General features: G+C 41.7%; 1 protein-coding gene across 3 annotated transcripts; it reads right to left on the reverse strand.

Annotated features, from left to right (window-relative positions):
- Positions 1–287: 287 nt before the first annotated feature.
- Positions 288–25,147, reverse strand: si:ch211-267e7.3 (ADAMTS-like protein 2). 3 transcript variants are annotated; one of them, XM_068570550.1, is made up of 21 exons: positions 24,989–25,147; positions 19,763–19,852; positions 19,392–19,492; positions 11,110–11,185; positions 9,754–9,856; positions 9,136–9,281; positions 8,866–8,989; positions 7,507–7,587; positions 7,019–7,194; positions 6,771–6,905; positions 6,521–6,704; positions 6,066–6,134; positions 5,377–5,698; positions 4,985–5,085; positions 3,744–3,870; positions 3,309–3,522; positions 2,838–2,993; positions 2,442–2,612; positions 2,149–2,325; positions 1,847–2,000; positions 288–1,666 (listed from the first exon to the last, which is right to left on the reverse strand). In XM_068570550.1, exons 1-21 carry the CDS (start codon positions 25,079–25,081, stop codon positions 1,530–1,532), a joined length of 2,937 nt encoding a protein of 978 aa, XP_068426651.1. In that variant the 5' UTR covers positions 25,082–25,147; the 3' UTR covers positions 288–1,529. The 3 variants fall into 3 exon arrangements, with proteins under 3 accessions (XP_068426651.1, XP_068426641.1, XP_068426634.1); XM_068570540.1 differs by having other exon boundaries at positions 288–1,663; positions 6,548–6,905; XM_068570533.1 differs by having other exon boundaries at positions 6,548–6,905.
- Between the last annotated feature and the right edge of the window lie 713 nt (positions 25,148–25,860).

Below are 25,860 nucleotides of genomic sequence, written 5' to 3' on the forward strand. Positions count from 1 at the left end.
TAGTACCCAAAGGTTCATTGTTATTGCTCCTTCATTGAGCGTATAGAACCTTATAGCTCCTCTCGTCGGTTCCCCAGCTTGAATTACCAGGGTTAAGCTGAAAACCATTGAAATGTAAGCATTTCCCTAACAGTGAGTTTCTGGTTTTTCAGGTCTTTGCTTTGTCATTCAAAAGCCTTTAAATAATTAGCTGAAGCTTCCTCGGCAGGTTGTTTGTCACCAGGAGAGCAGCAATTTACAAGTCAGACACAGATGCTTTTCAAAAACAGTGGACCTTTTATTCTTTATGTGAGATACAGTAAGCAAGGACAACAACAACAACAAAAACAGTAAGAACAGGTAAACAACACTAAAACAGTTCATTGAATGCATTGTATCTGATAGAGGAGAGTGGCCTCAACAGTGTGCCATGTTTGTTTCTTCTATTGTCAGGACAGCATCTCCAGTGATGAACTTTCATTGTTCCCTTGTTGAACTGTCACATCTGAGAAGTCTACGGCAGTAGAACCAGCTGCTCAGCGTTACTGTACCTGCAGATGATACTTTTCACAGCACTTGCATTGACCTCTTTTTTGCATCAACATGTTTCCACATTGAAGTGTTTTCAGGTGTTGGGTAGTACAAATGCATATGTGATAACTTGTAAAAGGATTTGTGTGGAGGCAAAATGAAGACATAACATGGACCAGGTGGTCAAAATAAAGAAGCAGTGAGCTTTTTTGGAACTGTGTTTAAAAAAAAAGGAGCACTAAAGCAACAGTGAAGTTATCTCAAAACAACTGCCCACCTGGATAAACTGATCAAAATAATATGCTAGAAGGTCACTGTGAACTCATAAAACACATTGATGGCCATAACTCAAAACTTCATATTCTAATTATGACAATTTCACACAAACCTGGGATGATAATAGGTTAATATGAAGACATTTTGACATGATAGACATGGATGTAACTGGTTGGTAAAGCCTACAATGGAGGAATCTGGTGGCTTTGGCGAGAGCAAAGTTAACTGCTTTAGTTCCACAATGTATTGTTTAGCGGTCTCATGGCTAAGTGGCTAAAATATGTCCACAGAAGTACAGGTACTCCTGTCTGTTTCTACAAACTGGGAGTGTGCTGACTACCATCTACTATAGGTAATACGCTGACTATGGAAGAGTACCTCATACAAGCCCACTTTAAAATATCCGTACTGTCCCTTTAAGAAGTGAGGGAATAGATACATTACAGACAGTTACTATAGGTGGCATCACTTTGAAAATAGAATTGGAGTCACAAATGGTTTTACCTAGGAATTGTTTGTTATCTTTACTAGTGATAAGGTATAGGTATAACAGTGACAGGTAGAAGGTAAAGCCAGTGACCTCAGGTTGACCTTTGACATCAGAGATAGGAAGAAGAGTTACAAGGTTAAAATGAATGTAGTAAGGCCTTACATTGCTAGCAGCAGGCTTTTGTGTAGCACCAATACAAATGTAATGTGACCTTTGGTACCAGGGCTTGAGGTGAGAGGTTACAGTAATGACTTCAGGGTCTTGGGGCCCTACAGGACTGGCAGCAGGCCTTTCTGTAGTACCAGTGGGAACACAGTTTCACCTTTAGGACCAGGGCACAGTTGGCTGTTGGTTTGTCTTGGCAAGAGTCTTCTACTGCTACTGCCGCTGCTGAATAAACATACACAAAGTATGATATGTGGTGAGAATATAAAAAATAACTTAAAATGCTCTAGATAAGAAACAACAGAAAGCCCTTCCTCTCGTTGATGCATCTGGATTTTATGTATCCGCTGATGGAGAAGAAAGCTTGCTCAACTGTTGCATCACCTTTAGTAAATGTTTTTGTACCTGGTGCTTCCGTCGGACAGCTCTGGACTTCACAGCTCTGTCTGGCTTCAGGCCTGAGGGCAGAGTTGCAGCTGTGGCCCCTGGTAACCAACTCCTCCCCCTGGTAACACTTCACCTCCCGAACCTGGACGCCACTGCCACAGGTCTTACTGCACTAAGGGGGCATGAGGGGCTCTACATGTTAATGATGATCAGACCAACACACAACCTGTCCAAATACAGCTGCATGATTTCAGATCGTTGTGGTTATATACTTTACATACTAAGTATGTAGACAGACAGACAGACAGACAGACAGCTACCTTAGACCAGGATGTGGTGAACCATTTGGAGCAGGGTCTTTGGAAGCAAGAAGAGCTGGTCTCTGGTTGGTTGGTGTGGTCACAACTACTGTCTGGAAACTCTTTAAACACACCTCCTTCCAGTCCAACACACACCACCTTGCGGTGACGCACGCCTCGCCCGCATGTAGCATTACACTGGAACACACAAACAAAGAAGACAACTTGACTTCTGGTCTCATAGAAGTACAAATTCCTCCCCCAGCCAAATTATGCCAGAGCAAAGAATCCCAAAGACTTCTTTAAAGGTTTACCTGCTGCCATTCCTGTTGGACCCAGTGGGGGGCGCAATCTCTGTCCCCACAGGGATAGATGGCCAGGGGGCGCAGCGACTGGTCACATTGATCCTCTGACATCACTACTCCACCTGATGATCGACACGTCACTGCGCGGACCATCCTTCCCTCTCCACACACACCGGAGCACTGGCGCACACACACACGCACACACACACACGCACGCACACACACACACACACACACACACACACACACACACACACACACACACACACACACACACACACACACACACACACACACACACACACACACACACACACACACACACACACACGTTTCATTGGACATGTGCATTCATGTATGATGTATGTCCAGCATTCTGAAGCTGAGTGAGTGTCGTTAACTCACGGGTCCCCAGTCAGAAACTGTCCATCTTCTGTCACAGGGCGGGCCTTCACATTCCTGACTTTCTATTGGCTCAGAAGACTTGTTACAGAGTCTCATTTCCATGGAACAACGGACCTCCCGAGTGCGGACACCCCGAGAGCCACACCGGGCCGAGCACTAACACACACACACACACACACACACACACACACACACACACACACACAAACACATTATGTACAGATAGATATTGATGTAGATACGTCTCAATCGGTCCTTTTTATGTCAGCATTGGCCCATCAAGGTTCAGGATTGATTCAAACAGTAGATAACACTGTCAGTGGAGCCATTTCAAAATGGAGGTCTTTGGGGATTGACTTGCTTTCTAAGCCGACAATATCAGACTTTAAAACATAAAAATCAGAATTTTGGTAGCACACTAGCTATCAATATTGACAGCAGCATTGCACACCACTACACCTGGTGGATTACCTCGGACCACTCAGACACCTCCCACTGGGGTCCGCAGCTCTGGCCGAGGCAGACCTTTCTATTGGCTGGTTTGTGAAGATCATGTGACAGACAAAGTGAATCGTAGACAGATGAATCGAGACCGGGCGACAGCATCTTCCAGCAACGCACAGTGCGGTACTGAACGCCCTCAGCACAGGTTCGAGAGCACTCACTCCAGCCACTGGTCTCCCATCTGGGGGGTGAACATGGTCAGACATTTCATACTATTTCAGATACAGCTGTTGTATTAAACCCTTTCAGTCACATCTAAAGATATAATTCCTACTTCTGTTAAGGTTTTTCTTTCTCTTTTTCTGCAAAGTATGGAATTTCTGTTTCTTTCCTCCTTCTTTGCCATTTGCAAAGTCCAAAGAATTCTATTCCAGAGTTGTATCTCAGTGAGTAAGGGTATACCTTGGAGGACATTCCTTCCCAGTGCAGAACTCATGTGTGGGCTCAGGTCTGGTCAGAGAGTCACAGTAACTGTCATCCACCTCAGTACCATCATATCGGACACAAATGGCGTAGCTCGTGGTGATACCTGGCATTGCACATCAACACACAGTGTTACCAGAGATAGAGCAACAACGTATAGTGCATGTATGTTACAGCTGACATATGTTACAGTACTATAGAGCAGTAGTGATGTCACAATCATTCTTATATTCACCCCAAACATGTCTGCTGCCCTCAAATTGTCTGTTTTGTTTGTTTACATATGAATTAGACAGTGCATACATTTTTTTCCATAACATATATTTTCTGTCTTATATCTAACCACTGGACGGGTCCATTATGAATTTCTTTTAGCCGCCTTCCTTTGACCAAGTCATTATTTTTCTTCAGCAGTGCTCTAGCTACACAACCTGTTGGGATCTTACGTCCTCATGCTTGTTCAATACTCTATTCACTCTCTCCAAATATAGTTCTATTTTGGGGCAATCCCAGAATCCATGATCGTTATTTGTACAGTCACATTGCCTCTAGCATGCTTTTTGTCTAAATTTTTAGATTTTTAATAAAGAAACTAATCTGTGGGATGTCTGTCGTGCTACACAGATTTAATCCTGAAGGTCAATTCCTTCCCTTCACTGGAAATTTGACGTGAAGTCGTAAAGTTTCAGCCCGACATTCCAATAACCTATAATCAAACTTTAACTACATAATATGATGCTATAACAAGTGGATGAACAATAATGTGTCATATTTTATTTGTTATATTTATGAATAAAATCTGCAACTGAGTTTTCGATTCTCATATAATGCTGGATTGTTCAATTAGTAATAATGCATTGTATTTTCCTGATCATTCAGATCCTTAACATTAAATCATGAGATATTATTTCACTGTGTTCTCTAAATGTAACAGCAGAGCCACTCTGAACAGGAACATAGGAGCAAACAAAACTATTCTATCTGAGTAAACAAGTAAATAATAATCACTTTCACCGACGTTAGATGATGCAATGTGAAGTGTTGACACTTGTCTGCTACTCTGTCTGAGATGTCCTGATATCAATATCACAGTTCCAGCCACACTTATATTTTCTATAGCCTACAACTTTCAAAAGCTGTGTTATCAGAAGACAGAAAACATCAAACTAATGATGTTCTCATGTTGGTGTTAGCTGTGAGCATGCTGTGCATGTGTTTACCTGTTGTACAGGTCGAGCTGCAGGGAGCATAAGCAGAAACCTTCCAGCGATACATGTCGGCCAGACTAATATCTGGCTCCAGACCCACGTCAAAGTCATTACTAGAGACAGAAACAGATACAGGCGGGCACATTGTTTAAATCCTGATTGTTTTGAAAGGTAATCGTTATGATGCTGTCAGGAGGAAAGTTAATACAGTAACGTTAAAGATGAAACAACACGTCCTGCAGAAAGATTTATACAAGTCAATGTCCTTAAATTCATATGAAGTTTTGCTATGTATGAGCTTTTAGCAGAGAGAGAACAAATGACGGCCATGACTATGAAAGTGTAAAACAACAAGCTGTAGGACTTCAGGTGCTACAAGTGAGACGTCTTACAGCATAACATACCTCTCTGTGTTGGCTGCATGGACTGCAGGAACCTGTTGCAGCTGTACCAAGATGGCAGTGTGTGTGTCTGAGTGGGGGCCACTTTCTGTTTCTGTTTGTCTAACAGAGTGTGTGTCAGTAATAGTTAGCATTTCCATCTGTGGGTCTGTCTGCGTCTCTATGTCAGACATCGTTTGCACGTGTGTTTCTGCTGGTAAATGTGGATCAGTGTGTGTGCTCTCCACAGAGTGTGTGTTTGAGTGTGTTTGGTTGTAGTGCAAGTCCTCCAGCAGCAGATAGGGGGCGTCTTCTGGCAGGGCTGCAGAGAGAACACTCTGACTACCTGTAATGGATAAAAACAAATGAAATGACATTAACAAATATGTACAGGGGATGTTATCACACTGACAGCCATTCATGCTCACATTCTACTGGCAATTCAGAGTCACAGTCTCAAACTGTGGGAGGAAGCCGGAGAACTCAGAGTGAACCCACACTGCCATGGGGAGAACATGCACCCAAACCAGATACCTAACCCCTCCTGCTGTGAGGTGGCAGTACTACACCACCGTGCAAATATTATTATTAGGAAAACATATCATATCCATTGTCATGACATTTCCTGTACAGAATATTTTGAGTGTAAAAAAATTAATGTTTTGATGTTTTATTTTCTTAAAGAGGTGTGAGGCTTCATGTGTCCTTCCTACCAAGAAGAGGGTGCACTAGAGTGATGTCATCAGCAGTGGGTGGCTCGTCAATTGAGTTGGAGGAACTTCCTTAATGAACAGAAAAACTCATTAGGCAAATAGCTAAATAGAGAACATTCATGACGGACAGACAGACTAAAAGAGATTTCTCTCTGAAAGCACAGTACACAGCAGGACTGGCCGCTCTCTATTGAGCTGAGAACAGCGTCCTGCCCGACAGCACGGCGTGGCGTTGAGCCTCCAGTCCTCCACCACCTTTGCTCTGTCAGCACTATTGCCATCGTTTGCACAGTTTCTACTTTTAGCACTGCGAGCTGCCCATTTCATCTCCATTGATTGATTATCTGTCAAAATGCTCATAGCTTTCTGTTGAAGAGAATAAGCATCATTTCAACAGTGGCATCTTCTCTGTACAAATATGTTATGATTTTTAAAAGAGTTTAAAGCTCAATTACTCGAAGACAGATCCATCTGTGACTCACGGTAGCCTGCCGGTACTGGAGGTCCTCGCTCAACATCATTATGGCTGAACACATGACCAGTAACACCCGCCGGCCTGTAGACCAACATGGCAGCCGGCGGCGGGGGGCTGGGTGTCCTGATCGCCCAAAGTACTTCCTCCTCCTCTTCTTCCTGCAGCTGGACATGCGATTGGTTGTAGTGACGGACACCCCCATTGGTCGCTCTAAGTTGATCCTCATTTACCTTGTTATAGGTGAGGTTAATCTGTGCATGGGAGGGGCCTGCTGTGATGTCTGCAGCAGCAGGGAGGTCATGAGGTGTACGGGGGATGGTGTACTCGTAGGTGATGTGGGGGAGCTTTCCATTCAGGTTGTAGTACTTCAGGTCCAAACAGAAAATCACAGGTTATCTACTTCATACTGGAATTGAACACATGTTTTAACTGTAGTAAAATGAGACACACATAGACTTGTCCCGTGTGTGTTTACTACCATAGCATTTAGGCCCTGAAGGGTTGGTCCTAAGGCAATGATATACTCCAGCCCATCAGAGAAGGCATTGCTTGGACGTCGGTATTTAATCACTGTTCCTGCCACATGGAAGTTTTGAGGATTGTCAAACACAGTGTTTCCGTTGAAGAAGAAATGACCAGCTTCATCTGAGAGGGCTAGATAGGAGAGAAAACATAGACTCACAATATTCAAAACTGAGTCAAAACCCACCAAAAAACTTGAGGAGATTGGTCATTGTCTAGCTAGTGGTACTGACAATAAGAATATGGCTACTGGCTGTTGTTTTGGAAGGATATATATATATATATATATATATATATATATATATATATATATATATATATATATATATATATATATATGTAATAAAAACATTTCAGAACCACTATCATAATGGCACTTGTTTGCTTTACATGTGTTGATTTTACAGTCAGTTTAATGAGCTACGAGAAGAAGTAGGTTCTCACCCAAGATGTTTTCAGTCTTATGTCTTTCTATGATCTGAATGTCTGAAGCTCCAGCTGGGATGTTGGTGATGAAGACATAGCCTGATGACAAGAGCACCTACTTTACACACAGGCACAGGCATTGACAGCTATAATACATGTGTGTACTGAAGGAAACAAAAGAACCCAGCATAGCCTAAACGTCTCAAACACGTGTCCGATTTTGCAGTTTAATTGAAAGTGTTTCCTAAAACAAGATATCAATTTTCTTTTTGAAATGCTTTGATTCATGCTATACTTGGTTGCATTCGTTGCAAAAACTAGACAGAAGAAACCAAAAGGATCTGCATGGCTACAGACTAGTGGAGTGAGTTATTGTAATTTCTTTAATAAGAATTGTGACCATTTTATTATTATGTTACAATATAATAATTATAATTGAATAGAAAGGTGAATACATTATCCAAGAGCCCAGAGACACAGCCAGGAAACAACATTAGTCTGTGAATTATACATCTACTCAATCAATCAAACCAAAAGTTACTCATTGTTGGAATAGTGAACAGATGAATGGTTTCGATGAGATCCATTTTGTTTGTGTCTATTTTGAATGAAGTGTGTTGTACAAGTTGGGGTCAATAGCCAATACGATTCGTCCTCGACTCATGTTACACCCTTTCTCCAAGATTCATGGAAATCCTGCCAGTAGATTTTTTCGTAATCTTGCTGACAAACAAACTAAGAAAAGAAACAGAATACATAACCTCTTTGGCCAAACAAAGCTAATAACTGTGACTAAATGTCCGAAGAATTATGTTGACGCACAGAGGGACGAGAAGGGAATTTAAAGGTGAAAATCTTCATAAAATCTCTATATTTTTGTGGAAAGCGTTTTTTTTGTCAAACAGTCGCATAATTGACTAAAACCAGATTGAATTGTTCTGGTTTTCTTTGATTAAGGCAATACTTAAATGTTTAACAAGTTTTAGTAGACTAGAAATGGACTAAAGGAAATAAACACAAGAGACTGATACTAAATCTAAAAGTCAATGACAAAATGAATACTATTTTAACAAACTGATGCTTTAAGAATCTCAGTTACCAGTATATACAAGTTAAATTATGTGAGAAGCAATAACAGTCATCCCTTCAAGATATGTCAAGGTATGTCCAGATATTCTGTAATTGTGAATTACAGAAAGGTTTGATGAGAGGGTTGCCAGTTAAAACAGCAGCTGACTCTCACAAAAACAGAAATTAGAACATGGATCCAGCTGAGTTAGTGTTGTGCCAATGTAACCAAATTCAACACCAGACATTATTGATAATGTTTCATAAGGAATACTTCTATGCACATCTGTCGACTTGTGTGTGTGTTACCTAACTGTGTGAGTGCCTTCCTGTATGATCCAGAGATGCGCTGGCAAGACGTCCCGTTGCCTCCACATAGCCCACATCTGTCTACTATCTTACTGCCGTACAGCTCCCCATCACAACCTACAGGCTGGAGGAGACAAGGAATTACACAATACTAGTCCTTAAGAGGATCACTCTTCCAGACAGTTTTTCCTCATCAACAAGAAACATTTGCTATGAATGAGAGAAAAATCAAGAATGATTTCTTACAGAAAAAGGTTCTTGTTAGGTTACCTGACATGTTCCCTCTATGCAGACTCCATGGTATTTGGCATCGTGGCAGAACGTACCATCGTGGGCAGGAACTAGCAGCTGTCTCTCACCACTGATGGTTGTGCACTGCAGGTCACATGGCTTACTGGAGATGCTGATGTAATCGGCTACAGAAGGAATTCAATATTTCAAAAGATATTTACTTCAGTGACATCATAATGAAGTATTTCTGTGCAATGAAGTCTTAAAAACTAATTGAGTTACACGTTATCATTTGGGATTGGTCAAATGTAATGATGCCTTGTGCAGCTTAATTGAAGGTGGAAGAGCAGTTCAACTCAATCTGTCACATTCACTGAACTTATTAAGATTGAAATATTTCATGTATGTGGTCAAACTCAACGATTATCAGAAGATTTTACATTTTTCAACAGTTTATATTTAAGTTTAGCTTTGACAGTTTAATTTATTCAAGACTGTGTGAATCTTAATGTCCATTATATTTAGCTAGAATAGTATGAGGAGATGCTATACCAAAGCATTGGGTTTTACATGACAAGTGTTGAAGATTGATAAATGACAGACTGGATCAAAGACAGAAAAGGACTTGGAAACTAAGACGAGATGTTGATATCATACCAGGGTAAAGAGGTATCCACTGGTAGTATCTCCTTCCAAAGGCTTTAGAATTGAATTGGGAACACTGGTGCTGTTTGAAGCTCACTGTGGGGCTGGGACAGGACTAACAAACACAACAAAACACACATACAGAAAAAGATTACTGCAATTTAATAAGTGACTTTGTTATTTTTCAACCTGGACCCTATTTTCCCATGTGTCTTTGACTTATGGGGACAACAAGTGTTGTAAATGGTTCTGTACTGAGATATAGCCTTGTAAACAGTGTAATCCTATCGAGGCAAGTTTGCACAGTCATTCAATTCTACTAAAAGTGTGTGTTTGGATCACTGAGAGGCTCAGATTGTTTTGGCAAGAGTCTTGCTTAAGGAGACATCTTGTTCTGAAATCTCGCATGACGCTTGCTGGAGGACAGAAACAGTGGAAACATGAGTTTGTTGCGTCAGAGTACAGGAAGTTTAGTTAAGTGTTGTCTAAAAGATTTTTAATGTCATGGCTAAATATTTAGATGACACGGTGGCGAAGATCTATGAATTCAATGGCCACCTGTATTTGTATGACCAGAGTTTATGCCGCAGAGGAGAAGAGAGAGAGAAGCAACAGGCAGAGGAAGGGAACCAGCTGCTGTCCAATGTTCAGGATTAACGACAAACCTTCACCTGGAACAGGACACAACAATTTACAATTAACGGACCAAGCGAAAGGTGAAGGTTATATTTCTCTATAAGGTCCTTGTCAGGCACTTATTAGAATATTCTGAGTCATCTGCAAAAACAAACACTTTTAGTGGACGTAAAAATCTGTATATAACGTAAATAGCTTCTTTCACAGCTGCCAATTACAGCAATCGTGCTCAATAGATAGATAGATAGATAGATAGATAGATAGATAGATAGATAGATAGATAGATAGATAGATAGATAGATAGTTACTTTATTGACTCCCGAAGGGAAATTCAGGGTCCAAGTAGCTCAAGACATCACACAACATAATATATAGAAGACTTTAGTAGACTTTGACATGTTGAACAGTTGTGTGGCTCTGCGGATGAATGATTTACCCAACCTATCGGTTTTGCATGACAGCGAGCGCAGACCATTTAACATTTGCAAACGTCAACATTCCAAATGTGCCCCAGTTTATTTCCTGTTGCAGTATATGATTACATGTACAAGTAAACATGCTAGCAAAGTAATTCTGTTGGACGGGTCTATACTGGACAAGTTTCCAAAATGGTTGTCCCTATTAGACAGTTATACATAAAAATCAACTTATTTCATTTACCTCTGTATTCTATGGTTAAGGACTCAATGAAGTATGCATTTTTATTGTATCAATATCAATGTAGTGTCATACCTGATTTGGACAGAGTTGATACTGTTTAGGAGAGCCAACACAATATGAACTGTTGACGTTCTGAGTTGTGGACAGCCTGAAACAGAGAGAGGATACAGAACAATACAATTTGTTTGATATACTGTGGACAACACAAGATAAATATGATTATGCAGTATATTGCCTTGCCTATAGCTTCACATCCACACTAGCATTCCAGTATCACATAGGAGAGAAGGTAATTTTTTCTCTCCTCAATATGGTCTAGCAGGAGTAGGCAATGACATGGTCAGATACTACTTCATAAGTGTTACTTTCTGGTTGAGAACTGAATCAAATTTCTCCAGTTGTGTCTTTGCTAACAAGACGGATGAGTGAAGTTACGTGAGGTCAACAGGAAGCTTTCAAGCTTAAATTAATCCATCACAAAAACTATTTCACGTTTTTTGTATCACATTTTGTGTCACGTCACGGTTTAACCGTCTCAATTTTCTCTGGTATACAATCAATCATTTAAATTTCAATTAATGTCAACCATATTTACATTGTCCACCTTTATCTTACCAGTCAACCATTAAGCATGGTAGTTTACAGGCGTCTGGATGAGGGTGCAACTCTTAAACTGCAGGGGTCATGGCAGTGGTATCATGTAATCATGGTCTTCAGCGTCCTATTGACCCTCGCCGTCAGATTGGTCTGGGGGTGGTACGCCAGAGTGAGCTTTTGCCCCAGGTCTCACACATGCTATACATTAGCTGGCTTGTGAATTTGGGTCCCCGATCCGAGACCAGGTATGCTAGCAGATAAAAATGTAATTTTTTAGGATTTGACAGACCTTTACCATCTTGGCATCCTTCAGAGCAAATAGCTCTACCCATTTACTGAAATAGTCCACCACCAGCATCAGGACTGAATTCCGGGCCTTGCTGAGTGGAAAGGGCCCCACCTATTATCTTACTCATTCTTTGACCTCAGTCGTCTGGAGCTGACAAGCTGGCTTGTTGTTAGAGCCTGTGTATCGCTGACAAGTATGACACGGACAAGGCCCCAAACCTCTAGGAGCTTTCACAGTGTCTTCACCCTTCTTAAATGCCCTCTACAGGGGCTCTCATGGAAGTATGCCAGAAACTCCGGGGCTAGTACAGCCAGAAAAACTACTGGTAGTTGAATCCTTCATACTTTGACGGTACACCCCGGTATAACACTCCTTGTTTACCCGATGGTAAATGCAGCCGAGTGTAGGCTGGCAAACAGTTTGATCAAGCTCTTGGCACAAAGAGTCAGTCTGCTGAACCTCTTTAATGTCCTGTAGGGATCTGGGTAGGTCAGACTAGCAAGATTTGGAGACAGCCACACACACACTACTTCCTTGTGGTGGAGGTGGTGGACAGCGCATCCAGAATGACGTTGCAGAAACCCTTCTTATAATGAACTCTGAAAGAGAATGCTTGCAGGCGCAGAGTCCATCTGGTGAGCCGTGACGATTCTTTGGGACAGTTGAATGCCCAGGCCAGAGCTCTGTGATATGTATATGCATTAAACGTTTCCCCTTCTAGGAAATGATGCCACTTCTCCACCGCCGGGCAATTCTGCTCTGATGTGGAATACCTCAACTTCACGCCCTGGAGAGCCCTTGATGCAAAGGCAATGACTCTTTTGTCTTTTAGGGCTGCAATAACGAATCGATAAAATTGATAAAAATGTATTATTAAAAAAGTTGGCAACGAATTTCATTATCGATTTGTTGTGTTGCGCGACTATTCTGCAACTCAATAAGTAGCGGAAATGTTTGATTATAGAAGTTCAGTTGAGCGCAGCAGACAGAAGGTCCAGGAGGTTCTGTGTGTCTGTGAATGTGTGTTACACACACATTCACAGACGCACAGAGTTTGTGTCTCTGTGAGTGGTGTATCTATGATTGTGTGTGTGTTTGCGTCTGTGATTGTGTGTGTCTGTTCTTCTTAAGTTTTTTCATTTTTATTTCTTCATTTTTTATAGATTCTTCAATGTAAGATTGTTTGCAGTGTGAATTTGTACTGTCAGTTCTGTTTTTGTACTGCAAGGTTTCAAATTAATGCTTTTTGAGAAAACATTTTTTTATCCAATTAATCGATTCATCAAAAAAATAATAATAATATAATAATTGTTAGTTGCAGCCCTGGTGTCCCTCGATGGCCTACATAAGAACGGCTTCAAGACCCACACCACGAGAGTCACAGTGAACTTGAAAAGCAAGGTGGGGCCTCGTCTGAGCCATCACCGGTGATGACTGCAACCGATCCTTGAGCTGTTTAAAGGCAGCCTGACAATGTGTGGTCCACTCCTACGCTACTGCTTTTTTCTTGAGGTTATTGAGTGAGGCCACAATATCAGTCAACCTAGGTATGAACTTGTAGTACCAGCCCACTAGACCCAGGAACATTTGGAGACTGTAATGGCATCAAACTTTGCAGGGTCGAGTTCCACTCCTTTACCGGAGACTACAAGCCCAAGGAAGTTGAGTTGAGTCTGGAGAAGATGGCACTTCTTTACATTGAGGGTTAGGTAGACCTAGTGGAGTGTCGAGCTCCTGCAAGTGTTGCTCTTCAGTTTGAGAAAAGTCAATAACATTGTATCAGGGAACAGGACCACGGTGAGCAGGACCCACAACAAGCAAGGCAAGGCAGTTTCAAAAAACAAGGTTTACTGCAACAAACACTAATGGACAACAAGGGGACATCAAAAGACAAACTGGCCCAGGACAGGGACTTGACACAGAGTAAATACACAGGGGAACGAGACACAGGTCGAAACAATGAGGGCGAGGCTTGCAATCAAACAGGATGGCGGCACACAAGGATGGAGGAGTCTGGAACGAGAGACAAGGTGATTGACAGACAACACCACAGAAACTGACAGAACACAGAACTAGCCAGGGGGTCTGGGCGTAACAGTCCCCCCTCCCATCAAGGGACGGATGCCAGACGTCCCACCAGGTCATGCAGTCGGCGGCGAGGCCCTGGGCTGGCATCAGCATGGAAGCGGCAGCCGAGACCTGGACTGGCATTGGCACGGATACGACACGGATACGGCAGCGGAAACTGGTGTCAGGACACAGGGAACTGGGGTCGGCTGGGTGCCGACAGGACACAGGGAGCTGGGACCTTGTCTGATGAAAGGACTTGGGGGGACTCAATCATGTCCCTGAGAAGCTGGTCGTGGTAAGAGGCAGAGAGCCTGGCAGCAAGGATCTGAGTCTGCTTAGTCCATGTTTTTGGCCAGTTTGTACGATCAGGGAACAGGACCACGGTGGGCAGGACCCACAAGCAGACCTAAGGCAAGGCGAGGTAGTTTCAAAAAACAAGGTTTACTGTGACAAACACTCACAGACATTAAGAGGACATCCAAAGACAAACTGGCCCAGGACAGGGAAGTGACAGAGTAAATGCACAGGGGAACAAGCCAGATGGAAACAATGAGGGCGGGCCTTGCAATCAAACAGGACGGCAGCACCCAAGGAGAGAGGAGACTGGAACGAGATGATTGACAGACAACACAACAGAAACAGACAGAGAACACAGAAATACCCAGGATTTCTAGACGTTATAATTGTCTATGTAAATGAAGCAGATCTTGCCTTTCAACTCCCCCAGGACTCTTTCCACGACCTCTAGAAGGTGGTGCCCGCATTCCGCAAACTTAATGGCATGACATTAAATTGGAAAAGGCCGAGATGGGGGATCATGTGGTCTTCTGCTTGCTTTCACACCTCCACACTCGCCACCAGTCAATATATACTCTGGAGACCCAGGGAGCTTAAGTACTGGGCCCCCTGCAATGACTCCAAAATATCATGCATTAGCGGCACTGGGTAGGCATCAAGGTGGGTTTTAGCGTCAACTTCCTTGTAATCCACACAGAAATAGGGTGTCCAATCTTTGATTCCTTAGCTTTTAAAAAAAAAGTTGTTCCTCGATAACTGCTTGCTTCTGTGGTGACACTGGGTAGGCCCTCCTTCGTACTGGTAGCTCATCTGCAGGCCAGACCTTATGTTTTGTGACTTCAGTGGTCCCAGTGGATTCTATCCACACTTTAGACCACTTCTGCAACAGCGACCCGACCACCTATGGTTGAGCCTCCCATAGTGAAAGGCTGTTTGACAGTAACATCTTCCTTTACCACAATGTAAAAGTTGACTGCAGGCTCTGCCTGACCCCATTTTAGTGCACCAAGGGTCTTTGGTAGGAACCTGGGCATGCAATATCTTCTCAAGTGTGGCTTCAAGACAATTTGGCTGGCGCACTTAAAGTCCAGGCCGAGCAGTAAAGGTATGCATAGTTGGTCGTCCCCGAGCACATGTATGCCAACGGTTATGGGGGCATCGTGGAGCATAAGGAGCAAGACAGTTTTACATTACATTTTGCTGATGCTTTTATACAAAGCGATTTACAATAAGTGCATTTAACCACAAGTACAAACTCAGAACAAGAATCAAGAAAGTACAATTTATTTACGAAAGTCAAACTACAAAGTGCTATAAGTAAGTGCCATTTAAGGTACCGAGAACGGTACCGAGAACCGTTCCAAGACGTCCGGTACCTACCAGACCGAAACATAACGCAGATTTCGGTGCTTCCTTTCGTTGCCTGAGCCGATTTAAATACTTGAGTTGACAGGCTTGTCAACTCTGGGACGCCACTTTGATAGTGCCTAGCAGTGACGGGTCAGCATCCACATCAGCCTCAGCATTAGCATCAGCATCATCAGACTGGATAGCATATGGACTGACTCTGAGAGGGTGGATGCATTTTCTTCAAGTGTCCCATTATTCATGGCTGCCCCCTGGTGGCTTATGGTGAACAATTGTGTGTGTAGCTATAGTTAGGGTATCAGGGATAATATATATATATGTATGTATGTAAGGTGGTACTGTTTGTTATGTATATTGTGTTGGCTGCATAACCGGTACTACTGTCTACACATTAAACATCTTAATAAATAAAAAAACCCTCTGTGTAACAAATAAATGCAATTTTGCATTGATTCTTAAGCTGAATGCACTTATTGTAAGTGAAAAAACTTCAGCTATAAATAAATTAACATAATTCACTCTTGAGTGAGTTGACATTTGATCACTAATAGCTGGCTCTGAGAAACAATAACAACTTTAATATGCTTTTTTACAATAAAATAGATAGGACCTCTCAATTCACTTCAAATCAACTGATGAAGCCTGTCTCAGAACTTCAGAACTTTACGACATGTTGCAACAAGTAATATGTGTTTGCAACAGTTGCACCAAGACAACCTTGTCAAATAATGATGTAGTTTATGATTAACATTGTCCCTATTTTGTTTGCGTGTGTGTGGATGTTTGTTTGTGGAGAAGGACCGACAGGTGTCAATGCATCTGTCTTTCATTACCATGTTAACTGCACCCCACACATCTATCTATCTATCTATCTATCTATCTATCTATCTATCTATCTATCTATCTATCTATCTATCTATCTATGTCTCTCTTTCATCAACCAACCCTCCTACATTGTTAAGACGGTAAAGTAGGGGAGACTCCAGGAAGAGGTGAGCGAGAGGTCACTATGTGAGAGTGTCACATCTAATTGGAATAAGGGGATGAGGGTAGGGCAGGAGAGGAAGAGGAGAGGAAAAAGGAGATTTGGTGAATGGAGTAGAAGAAGAGAAATGTGCCAAAAAATATGCGGAGAGGGGAGAAAAAGGTAAAAATAGAAAGAGTAGTAAAAGGGGCAGACATGAGAGGAGAAAACGGAAAGGAGAATAACAAAGACAGGAAAAGAAGGGGAGGGGGGAAGAAGGCCAACAGTGAGGGCAGAGCGGCGTTAATCTTGGTTGACAGACATTTCCGCAAGTCTGACAGGGGGAGGTCAAAGGTGATGAGATGGCTACAAACACACATTCTATCAATGTTTCCTTCCTCAATTCCCTTTGTGTATGGCCCTGACTCTAATCATTCTTCCACCATGTGTTGCTGCTGTGTGCATAACGTTACATGTGTTTAATTTATGTCTTTACGTACACAGTGACATAAATAAATCATCAAATACCCAAGACGGTCATTCTTTTTAACATGAAATTGTTAAAATCTCATTCTTAAAACTTTGGGTTCTATTTTCCTGACAGCATAAAGCTATTTGTTGGCTTTGTGCATGGTTTGTGTTTGGTCGTTTCCTGGCTTCAAACAAACCCACTTGCATCGGTGGAGCGGTGGGGGGACTCTTGAGAAGAGACAGTACTGTGCTATTTTGGGGCTCATTTTCACATCAATTTTGCGATCGCATTTCCAACCATTTTGACCGGCTCCGATAACAAACTTCGCTGTAAGTTGGCAGAGATGTGTGAAAAGTCACAAAATAATGCCATTTAATGTGTGTTGGGTCCAGTTGGCTAAACAATGTTTAATATTAATGATGCCATGCAGTGTAACTTCATTCATCATTTACATCTCCTGACATGGTTACAGCACTGGTCATGAACCAACACAAATGGATGTTAAGTGTTTTCTACAGACCAGAAATATACACACATTCAAACTTTAACAGGGAAATCATTTGCATCATAACATGGGTAGTTTAAATCAATCTAGTTGATAATGATCAAATTCTTCCCACATCCTACTGCTATGATTTTGCTAATTCCTTTGCACTTGCAGTACTCAGTTGTCAAATAAAATATAATGACTAATATGTTGTCATGGTTACCTAGCGACAGGGTCAATAATATAGTTTTTCAGTGTTGCACAATGAATGGAAACATACAAATAATGTAAATGAAGAGCCAAATTATTATTTAAATTAAAGTCTGTGGTGAAAAAAAGATACATGTTAGCGGCATATATATATAATATTATATTTTTTAATTTAAAAAAATAATATATTTTTTAAAATTTTAAAGTTACAGCTATTTATGTTGTAATTGTTTTTCACAAATACACTAGATGTATTATAACTATTTTTCCCTATCAGCTTGCTCTCTCATTGCACAGCTGCCTTCATCAGTTTCTTTGCTCCTTCAGGCCTCTTGTAAGGCTTCTTGGGACCTGTTTAACAGCATTTTTTATCCAATCACATTTCACTTCTCTTTATCTATGTAAGATTAGTCTGGTTAAAATACATGAAAAGGCCTTCGCGAAACCCATACGGGGGGAGGGAGTCCCCGGCGGGGAGCGGCTCCGCGGGTCTGATCTGCGGGTCGGGTGTCTGCTGCGTAGTAGGTTCAAACATGGTGGACTGTATACAGTTCATATATGAACGCGCCATGTATTGAGTGGTTCCTGTCTGTGACAGTAACTCCAGGGACACTTTTTCCCCCCAGTACTCCCAAACAAAGCCATCATCAAAACCTGGTATAAATGAATAGTTTTGTAATTAAACTTACAAACTATGCTTCTCCAGGAATTTCCCTAAACAGATGGAGGCAGACCTTCTCTTGTTCATTTCTAGCAATATCCTTTATGTTTAAGTGTAGAGTGGTCCACACTGTTACAAAAATGAAATAAATGGCTACAGCTAGGTGAAAGTGAGCATAACAGTTTCTAGAAGTAGATAGACCAGTCAAAAGTTCTTCTTTCCTTCAATAATGTTAACATTTTAACAGAGACAAAGTATAATTCAGCCCGCGAATAGTTTTCGCCTCAATGGAAGACAAATTAAATGATTAAAATGATATTGTTTGGTGAAAAAAATATAATTTCTATTTTATATAAAACCTTGCCAGATATATTTAATAATTGTTTAATACAAGCAGTTGGGGACTGTGATTTACAATGACTTTTCAACAGTGAGTTTATCTCCACATTGTGCCTTACAACACCCCTAAGCTGTAAAATCACAGTAAATCACAGCCTCAAGTGGCTTATTGCTTCAGCAGAGCAGCAGCTGTCCCAACAAACTGTGATGGATTCAGGATGGCCTTTTTATTTAAAGCAAAAAGACCAAACTCTACATCTGACAAAATGTTTGGGAGTTCAAACGCATACAAGGATACAGAACATACCCTTTTTAATAGCCTCCGTAAATAACAAAAGACATAGGCAGATAGTAACAAAGGAAAAATGTTGCCCCCCCCATATAATGCCTCCAACATGGGCCTGGTTTGAGCTGCCACGGGTGCTTAAATTTGTTGGTCACATTCACATGCACTTGTATCCCCAAATTTACGTTCCCTAAGCTTGCACCCAGTTCCCCATGTGGCCCTCATTATACAAACCGAGACATTCTGAGAAAAGAGTAACATAGAAATCATTCTTCCTCTATATATGTAACCATATAGGTTTTTGAACACAATACCTCTGTATCAGACAGTGTCTCTCCTGACTTCTCACTCCCCCTCCGCAACTCCTGGAACAAGAGGACCAACTGGACCACTCTCCCCACCACTGAAACACCTCCTGGGAGAACATATACAACAGTCAGTAAAAGCAACCTGATATGGCGTGTTATTTCCACGAGGGAGAGGTATGATATAACAAATTGAGGTCTAGAGTTTGGCAGGAAACTCTTCAGAGACATGTCATTCTGTCGCTTGACACAAGGTTAAAATTCCTCTGCAAAGATGAAGAGTCTCATATTACAGTCAGATACAATTAACAGTAACATTACATGTCGAAAGTGAGTCAAAGAAACAGATTAAAGTGTGTGTATAAGTGTGATTACAGTACCTTGTTGGTTGTCTGTTTGACATTCTGACCTTCAAAGCTGTGTGATTGTAGATGGATGGTACGCTGCTCCAACCTCCCTTCACTTCTGTCCTGGCAGACACACACACGTACACATGAAAATGGATCATTTTTACTCTGTGAAAGTCTGTGTTTGGGGCTTAAAACAAACAGGTCTATCTATTTGCAGCCTCAGCACCTATACAACAAAACTGCAGTAACAATTATGTTTCGAGGAAAACAATATATTCTCCTCCGTGAATCTTCACCATAACATGTTGGAGGAGTTTGAGTGGCTGTGATCCTGGGAGCTTTGTTGTCCGGGGCAGCCCCCGGTAGGGTATCCCCATGCAAACATGTCTCAGGGGAGAGCCCAAAATAAGAGCGGTGAAAAATATAAACTGGTGAATAGTGGCCCACGGAGTGTAGCTAAGTTTCCCTCGCACCTTGGAAACCGGGGCACCCTCCCAGAGCCAGACCCAGGAGAGGAGCTTGCTGCTCTGCCGGAAACCAATGGATTGCTCTCTCCAGGTGGGGACAGAATGCCTACCCCAAGCGAAGGAGTTCAAGTGTCTCAGGGTCTCGAGTGATTGCCGAAATTTGTTTCCTTCGTAGGGCAGCCGGGCTCAGCCTTAGTGCAAGGGGTAAGGAGATGAGTTTCCTCTGTCGGGCTCAGTCTTAGATGAGTTTACTCTGTGGGGCTCAGTCTCAGAGATAGGTTAAGGAGACATGTTTCCTCTGTAGGGCTCAGCCTTAGAGATAAAGTAAGGAGATGAGTTTCCTCTGTAGGGCTCAGCCATAGAGATAGGGTAAGGAGATAAGTTTCCTCTGTAGGGCTCAGCCTTAAAGATAGAATAAGGAGATGAGTTTCCTGTGTAGGGCTCAGCCATAGAGATAGAGTAAGGAGATGAGTTTCCTTGGAGCTTGGAGTTGATCCGCGGGGAAGACCCAGGACACGCTGGAGGGATTATATCTCCCGGCTGGCCTGGGAATGCCTTGGGGTCCCCCAGGATGAGCTGGAAAGTGTTGCGGGTGAGAGGGAAATCTGGGTTGGTCTGCTGGGTCTGCTACCACCAAGACCCGACCCCGGATAAGCGGCTGATAATGGATGGATGGATGGGAAACAATATGTATAAAAACAATATATAATATCATATATAAACAATATATATAAAGCAATTGTTTTAGACCCAGCCTTTCATAAATACCGTTCAAGTTATAGTGGATGTAGAGAGGGGTGAGAAGGGCTATCCACGCGGACCCCCGCAAACAGACACAGGACATTCACCTCGGTAGTTCTGCCCCGTGTGAAACATAAAGTTAGTGCTTACAGATTAAATTAAATGAAATATTCTACGTCGGTTTATCTTATGGAAATTATCCAATGCTTCATTAATTAGTTTTGCACTGATTAGTATTTAACTTGTTATGATGGCTACCTGAAAACCACTTGTATGAATGCTTTATAGCTAAACATGTGTTAATTGTGTCATCAGCTAAACATCCGTTTCTTGCCAAAGGAGAAGATGAAGAAGAGGTAATGTATATCCAGGTTTAAATCAAAGAAATTTGAACGCAAAATTCTAAAATCGAAGAAAATCTGCCCAATGTCAAACTTGATGAGGAGACTTGGTTTGCAATGTATCAGAATTATGTGATTTACTTAAAGTCTCTGTAAGGTGGTATATTTGAATCCCTCAACCCGACAAAACACACACACACACGCACACGCACACGCACACGCACACACACACACACACACACACACACACACACACACACACACACACACACACACACACCTACACCTACACCTACACCTACACCTACACACACACACACACACACACACACACACACACACACACACACACACACACACACACACACACTCACACACACACACACACACTGTTCCACTACTGTGTTGACTCAACTGGGTCCAAAACAAGCCCACACAGGCTCCTTACTCTGTTAGATTACCCTCTGGCTAATTCAACACACAAACACACACTTCTGTAGTGTGTGTTTGGGGGATATTTGTATGATTGGAGGGCTAAAAAATAGACATAATTGCTTGCTATTAAAGTTAAAAGACATGCATGCTTGGTGGGAGGATGCATTGTTATCAACTGTGCAAATTCGTTGTTGGATTGGAACACAAGACTGGTACAGGTCAACACAAAAAAATATACTAATCCATTGTTTATGAATTAACTATCAATAATGCCGCAAAGCTCAATCACAACATTTTAAACAAGTTGAAAGTCTTGCAGATCAATATTATCAGCAAATATTAACTGTTTTGTTGTTTATGGTCATTTAGAAACATTGTTTATTTTCATCTGTAAAATGTCTTGGTCATTATTCTGTAATAAACAAGTCCCAGTGAAACGGAATGCAGAGCAACTTTTGCTTCTGTACTGTGAGCTAATCAACAGTGAAGCAGAATATGTGAATGGTGTACAGTTACAAGAGAGCTTTAAATCAAATATTTTGTGTTTTATTGGGCTGCTAAAAAGTGGGAGGGTTTATAATGTAGTGTGATATGATGCTATGGTGAGGAGTGTGGCTCCTAATTTACGGATGGATGTCATAATATTATTCTGAGCATATTTATGATTGAGGTATTTCCTCCAAACAGCTCTCAACATGAGCTGAGGACTACAAGCTAAAGCTGGTTATCAGCAGTAACCACTATAGGAGCTAACCAGTGGAGCACAACAGAGAGACTCACATGCACTAACATACACTCACATGCACTCACATGCATGTGTGGCCAGACCGGTTTTAAAAGCCCAGAGACTCAGATTAGGACACAAGAAGAGGGACATCTACTTCATTTTCTGCTCAGGTTCATGAGTCCACTGTAACTGAAATAACTATAATTTAGCACCTTCACCCCTCTAATTAATAATAGTAGTCCACTTTGAGAGTTTATGTACATGGCCATGAATACATCTCAATGTAGGCCTATTCAATTTAAGCAATATTCTTCGATTCTAAAAGCATTGCGCTACTTTGTTAAAGTGGCTCTCACATATTCAACTTAAATAAAAACAATGTACAAACATTTTTCCCCCATATTAACCCATCTAAATATGAGCATTCAATGTTATATCGTATGCATAGGGCACACAACCTTTACATGGGTAAAGTGTGCATGCAGTTGAATTAGGCAAATCATCTCTCACGTCTTAAACTATTATTTCAAACTAAGAGACGATAACACAGAAAAACTCAAGCCTTCAAATAGAAAGCATTACTTCACTGGTGCTATTGTTACTTTGCATAATATTACACTCAAACATAATGTGTGAGTGTAATAATATACAAAGACTGCTTTACAACTGTTGAGACAATGTCTTTCATTTGTTTTTAGATGTCCTGCCAGTTGTTGAGAGCATTACAACACTTTTTTATGTCCTTTTTTTTTTTTTTTTTTTTACTGTTGCCATCAATTTTAGGTGTAGTAAACTTCATCCACGGCTCAGCTTCACTTCCAAAAATCTCACTCTCTTGTTCACTGTACAGTATGTGGTGTTGCTTTTTCTTTCCTTGGCAAGAATGAATGGATTTAAAGATTTTTAAAAATAGCGCTAAACAGAAAAAGATGTAATTTCATCTCTAGGGCTTTATTGTCCAGTCCATTCATGTGCAGAGAAACCAAGCAGTGTTTATGGTTGAGAAGAAGAACTGTGAATGCTGCTCAGAAAAGAGTCTGCAAACAATTGTTGCACCGCCTTTGGTAATGCATCTGTTTAGAGTTTCAACCATGAGACCCTGAGACACCCAGACAGGCTGGCTGGCTGTCACCATGCTGTCTTCTTTAGTTGAACACTTAGTCAGACTGTGTTTGCCTTTTGGTTGGTCTGTCAGCCTGCTGATCATTCAGCCCACAGAGAAGAGTGGCCAAATGCTATTCAGTCATGTGCCCCTAAGGACAGGGGTTGTCTGCCTGCAGTCTCCACTTCACACTTGCCAACAAGAAAAAAGTCCAATCGATTATTTTATACCACAAAGATAACTGCAATTGAACATGTTCTCTTCAATATGGTAAACTAGAATAAATTTAAAAGAAAAACAGTGATGTACACTATGTGAACCAAAACTAATATCGCTGAAAACAACACAGCTCATTCTTTTTCTGTTGTGGATGTTCTTTATCCACGTACATTGTAATAAGCAGTATTAGATTGTAATACACAGCATCACATTGGAGTACACAGCATCAAATTAGACTACACAGCATTACATTGTAATACTCTGCATCACATTGTAATACACAATATCACATTGTAATACGCAGCATCACATTGTAATACACAGCATCACATTGTAATACACAGCATCACATTGTAATAAGCAGTATCACATTGTAATAAGCAGTATCACATTGTAATACATAGCATCACATTGTAGTAAGCACTATCTTAGTAAGTTAATGTAAGCTGTTTCTTAATTACAATTTTACCTGAATGTCCAGTTTACCATTGGGCCTCAAAACAATTAGTTTTCTCTCCCAGACAATCAGTTCTGGACAAGTCTTCGCAGACAACACAACGCGAACATGATGAGGAGTAAGAAGTCAACACACAACATATTAAATGAACCCTAAATTACATTTGCAACACTCTGCCTGCTTCTATTACATCCCATGGATGAAGTGTTCCAGCTGCTGTGTTTAGCTGCACAGCCTACAGCAACAGGAGAGCAGACACTTCTTAACGTACAACATACAACAACAGCTTGTGTACATTAGACCTGCAGAAAGGGCAGACACTTTGTATAATGCACGGGGCTGCTGTTGTTCGGTCTGTCGTAATGTAAACACCTCTCAGATCGAGTTCTTAACAAGTCGTGGCCGTTCTTCCTTTCATGCAACACGCATCAAAACCAGCTGGAACGCAAGAAAAGTAGCAACTCTTCTGCGAGGCTCGTGAAAGGATCCGCTACATCCCGGTGCTCGTTCATAGTCAGCCTCCCTTCACATACACGGCCACACTGTCAGTAGAAGCCCACAACCCAGGGACGGGACTGCACTCAGACACGCTGCTGTGTTCTTGTCTCAGCCGGATACCCAGTGGTCCAGTACTACGGTGAAAACTACACGGTAACCAAGACCGAGTCAAAGTGACACACTGGAGTAACGCAAACTTCCCAGTTCCCCTCGGAACTTTGTAACCGTGTTGCAAATGGATTCAGTGTGAGACGTGAACAGATATTTACCTTAACGGGCCAGTTGTTCGTCAGCGGGAGAACCGGGACGTGTAGTAGGAGAAAAGAGCACACCGGGAGAGCGAAGCCTCCGTTACCGAACATGGTTCATTCATGTCATGGACCAACCACACGTCTCCTCCTCATACCCCGCTCCTCTCTCTCTGCCCTCCTTCCTCCACCCCTTCTGCTGTAGCTACGCCTTCCGTAGCCACGCCTTCTGCTGGAGCCACGCCTTCTGGTGCTGCGCACTTCAAGGTGGTGTTCTTAACTTATTCTCAACATTTGGCAGAAATGTTCAATTACTGAATATCGGAATAATATGACTTGATCTTTCCTCACGATAAATGAATATTATACAAATGTTTGGTCCTTTATCGACTCCGCGTAACACTAAGGAAACTACAGATTGCTCTGAATGAGAAGCTGGTGAGACGGATATCATTTAAAGTGATATTGAGCTCTAAAGCTCTGAAGTGATATTCAAACTCTAACTCTAAGGAAACTACAGCTCCTACTGTGGTGAAACTACAGCTCTAAATGTGAGGAAACTACAGCTCCTACTGTGAGGAAACTACATTCTACTCTTTGAACGCACACATGTTTCAAAGCAGACTGCACAACTTCTCCTTTGTAGGCTACAGTGGCCTCTAAGGGTCTGCTTTATGGCGTGCAGAAGCTTTTTTTAAATTTTATTGTTGTTCATCGGCGCTTTCGCTAATATTCCTATTTGCACCTTTTTCACGTACTTCTGCGTGTAACTGTGATGTCTTTTATTCACATGTCCAGCTTAGTTGTCCTTGTCTAAAGCTGTCATGTATATTGTGTTTAATTCCATTGAGAGAGATGCCAAACACGGATGCAAACCATTTCATCCTTGCACT

The sequence above is a fragment of the Clinocottus analis genome, unplaced genomic scaffold (genome assembly GCF_023055335.1).
Source record: "Clinocottus analis isolate CAN_PGR_092001 unplaced genomic scaffold, fCliAna1.0.p SCAF_11, whole genome shotgun sequence".
Lineage (NCBI taxonomy): Eukaryota > Metazoa > Chordata > Actinopteri > Perciformes > Cottidae > Clinocottus > Clinocottus analis.

Excerpts from the sequence above, each read along its gene's own strand:
- si:ch211-267e7.3 (XM_068570533.1), bottom strand. The coding sequence starts at position 25,081 with ATGTTCGGTAACGGAGGCTTCGCTCTCCCGGTGTGCTCTTTTCTCCTA. Across the intron at positions 19,853-24,988 it reads CGAACAACTGGCCCGTTAAG|GACAGAAGTGAAGGGAGGTT; the intron begins GTAAATATCTGT and ends TGTGTCTGCCAG. Across the intron at positions 11,186-19,391 it reads AGACACTGTCTGATACAGAG|GCTGTCCACAACTCAGAACG; the intron begins GTATTGTGTTCA and ends TCTCTGTTTCAG.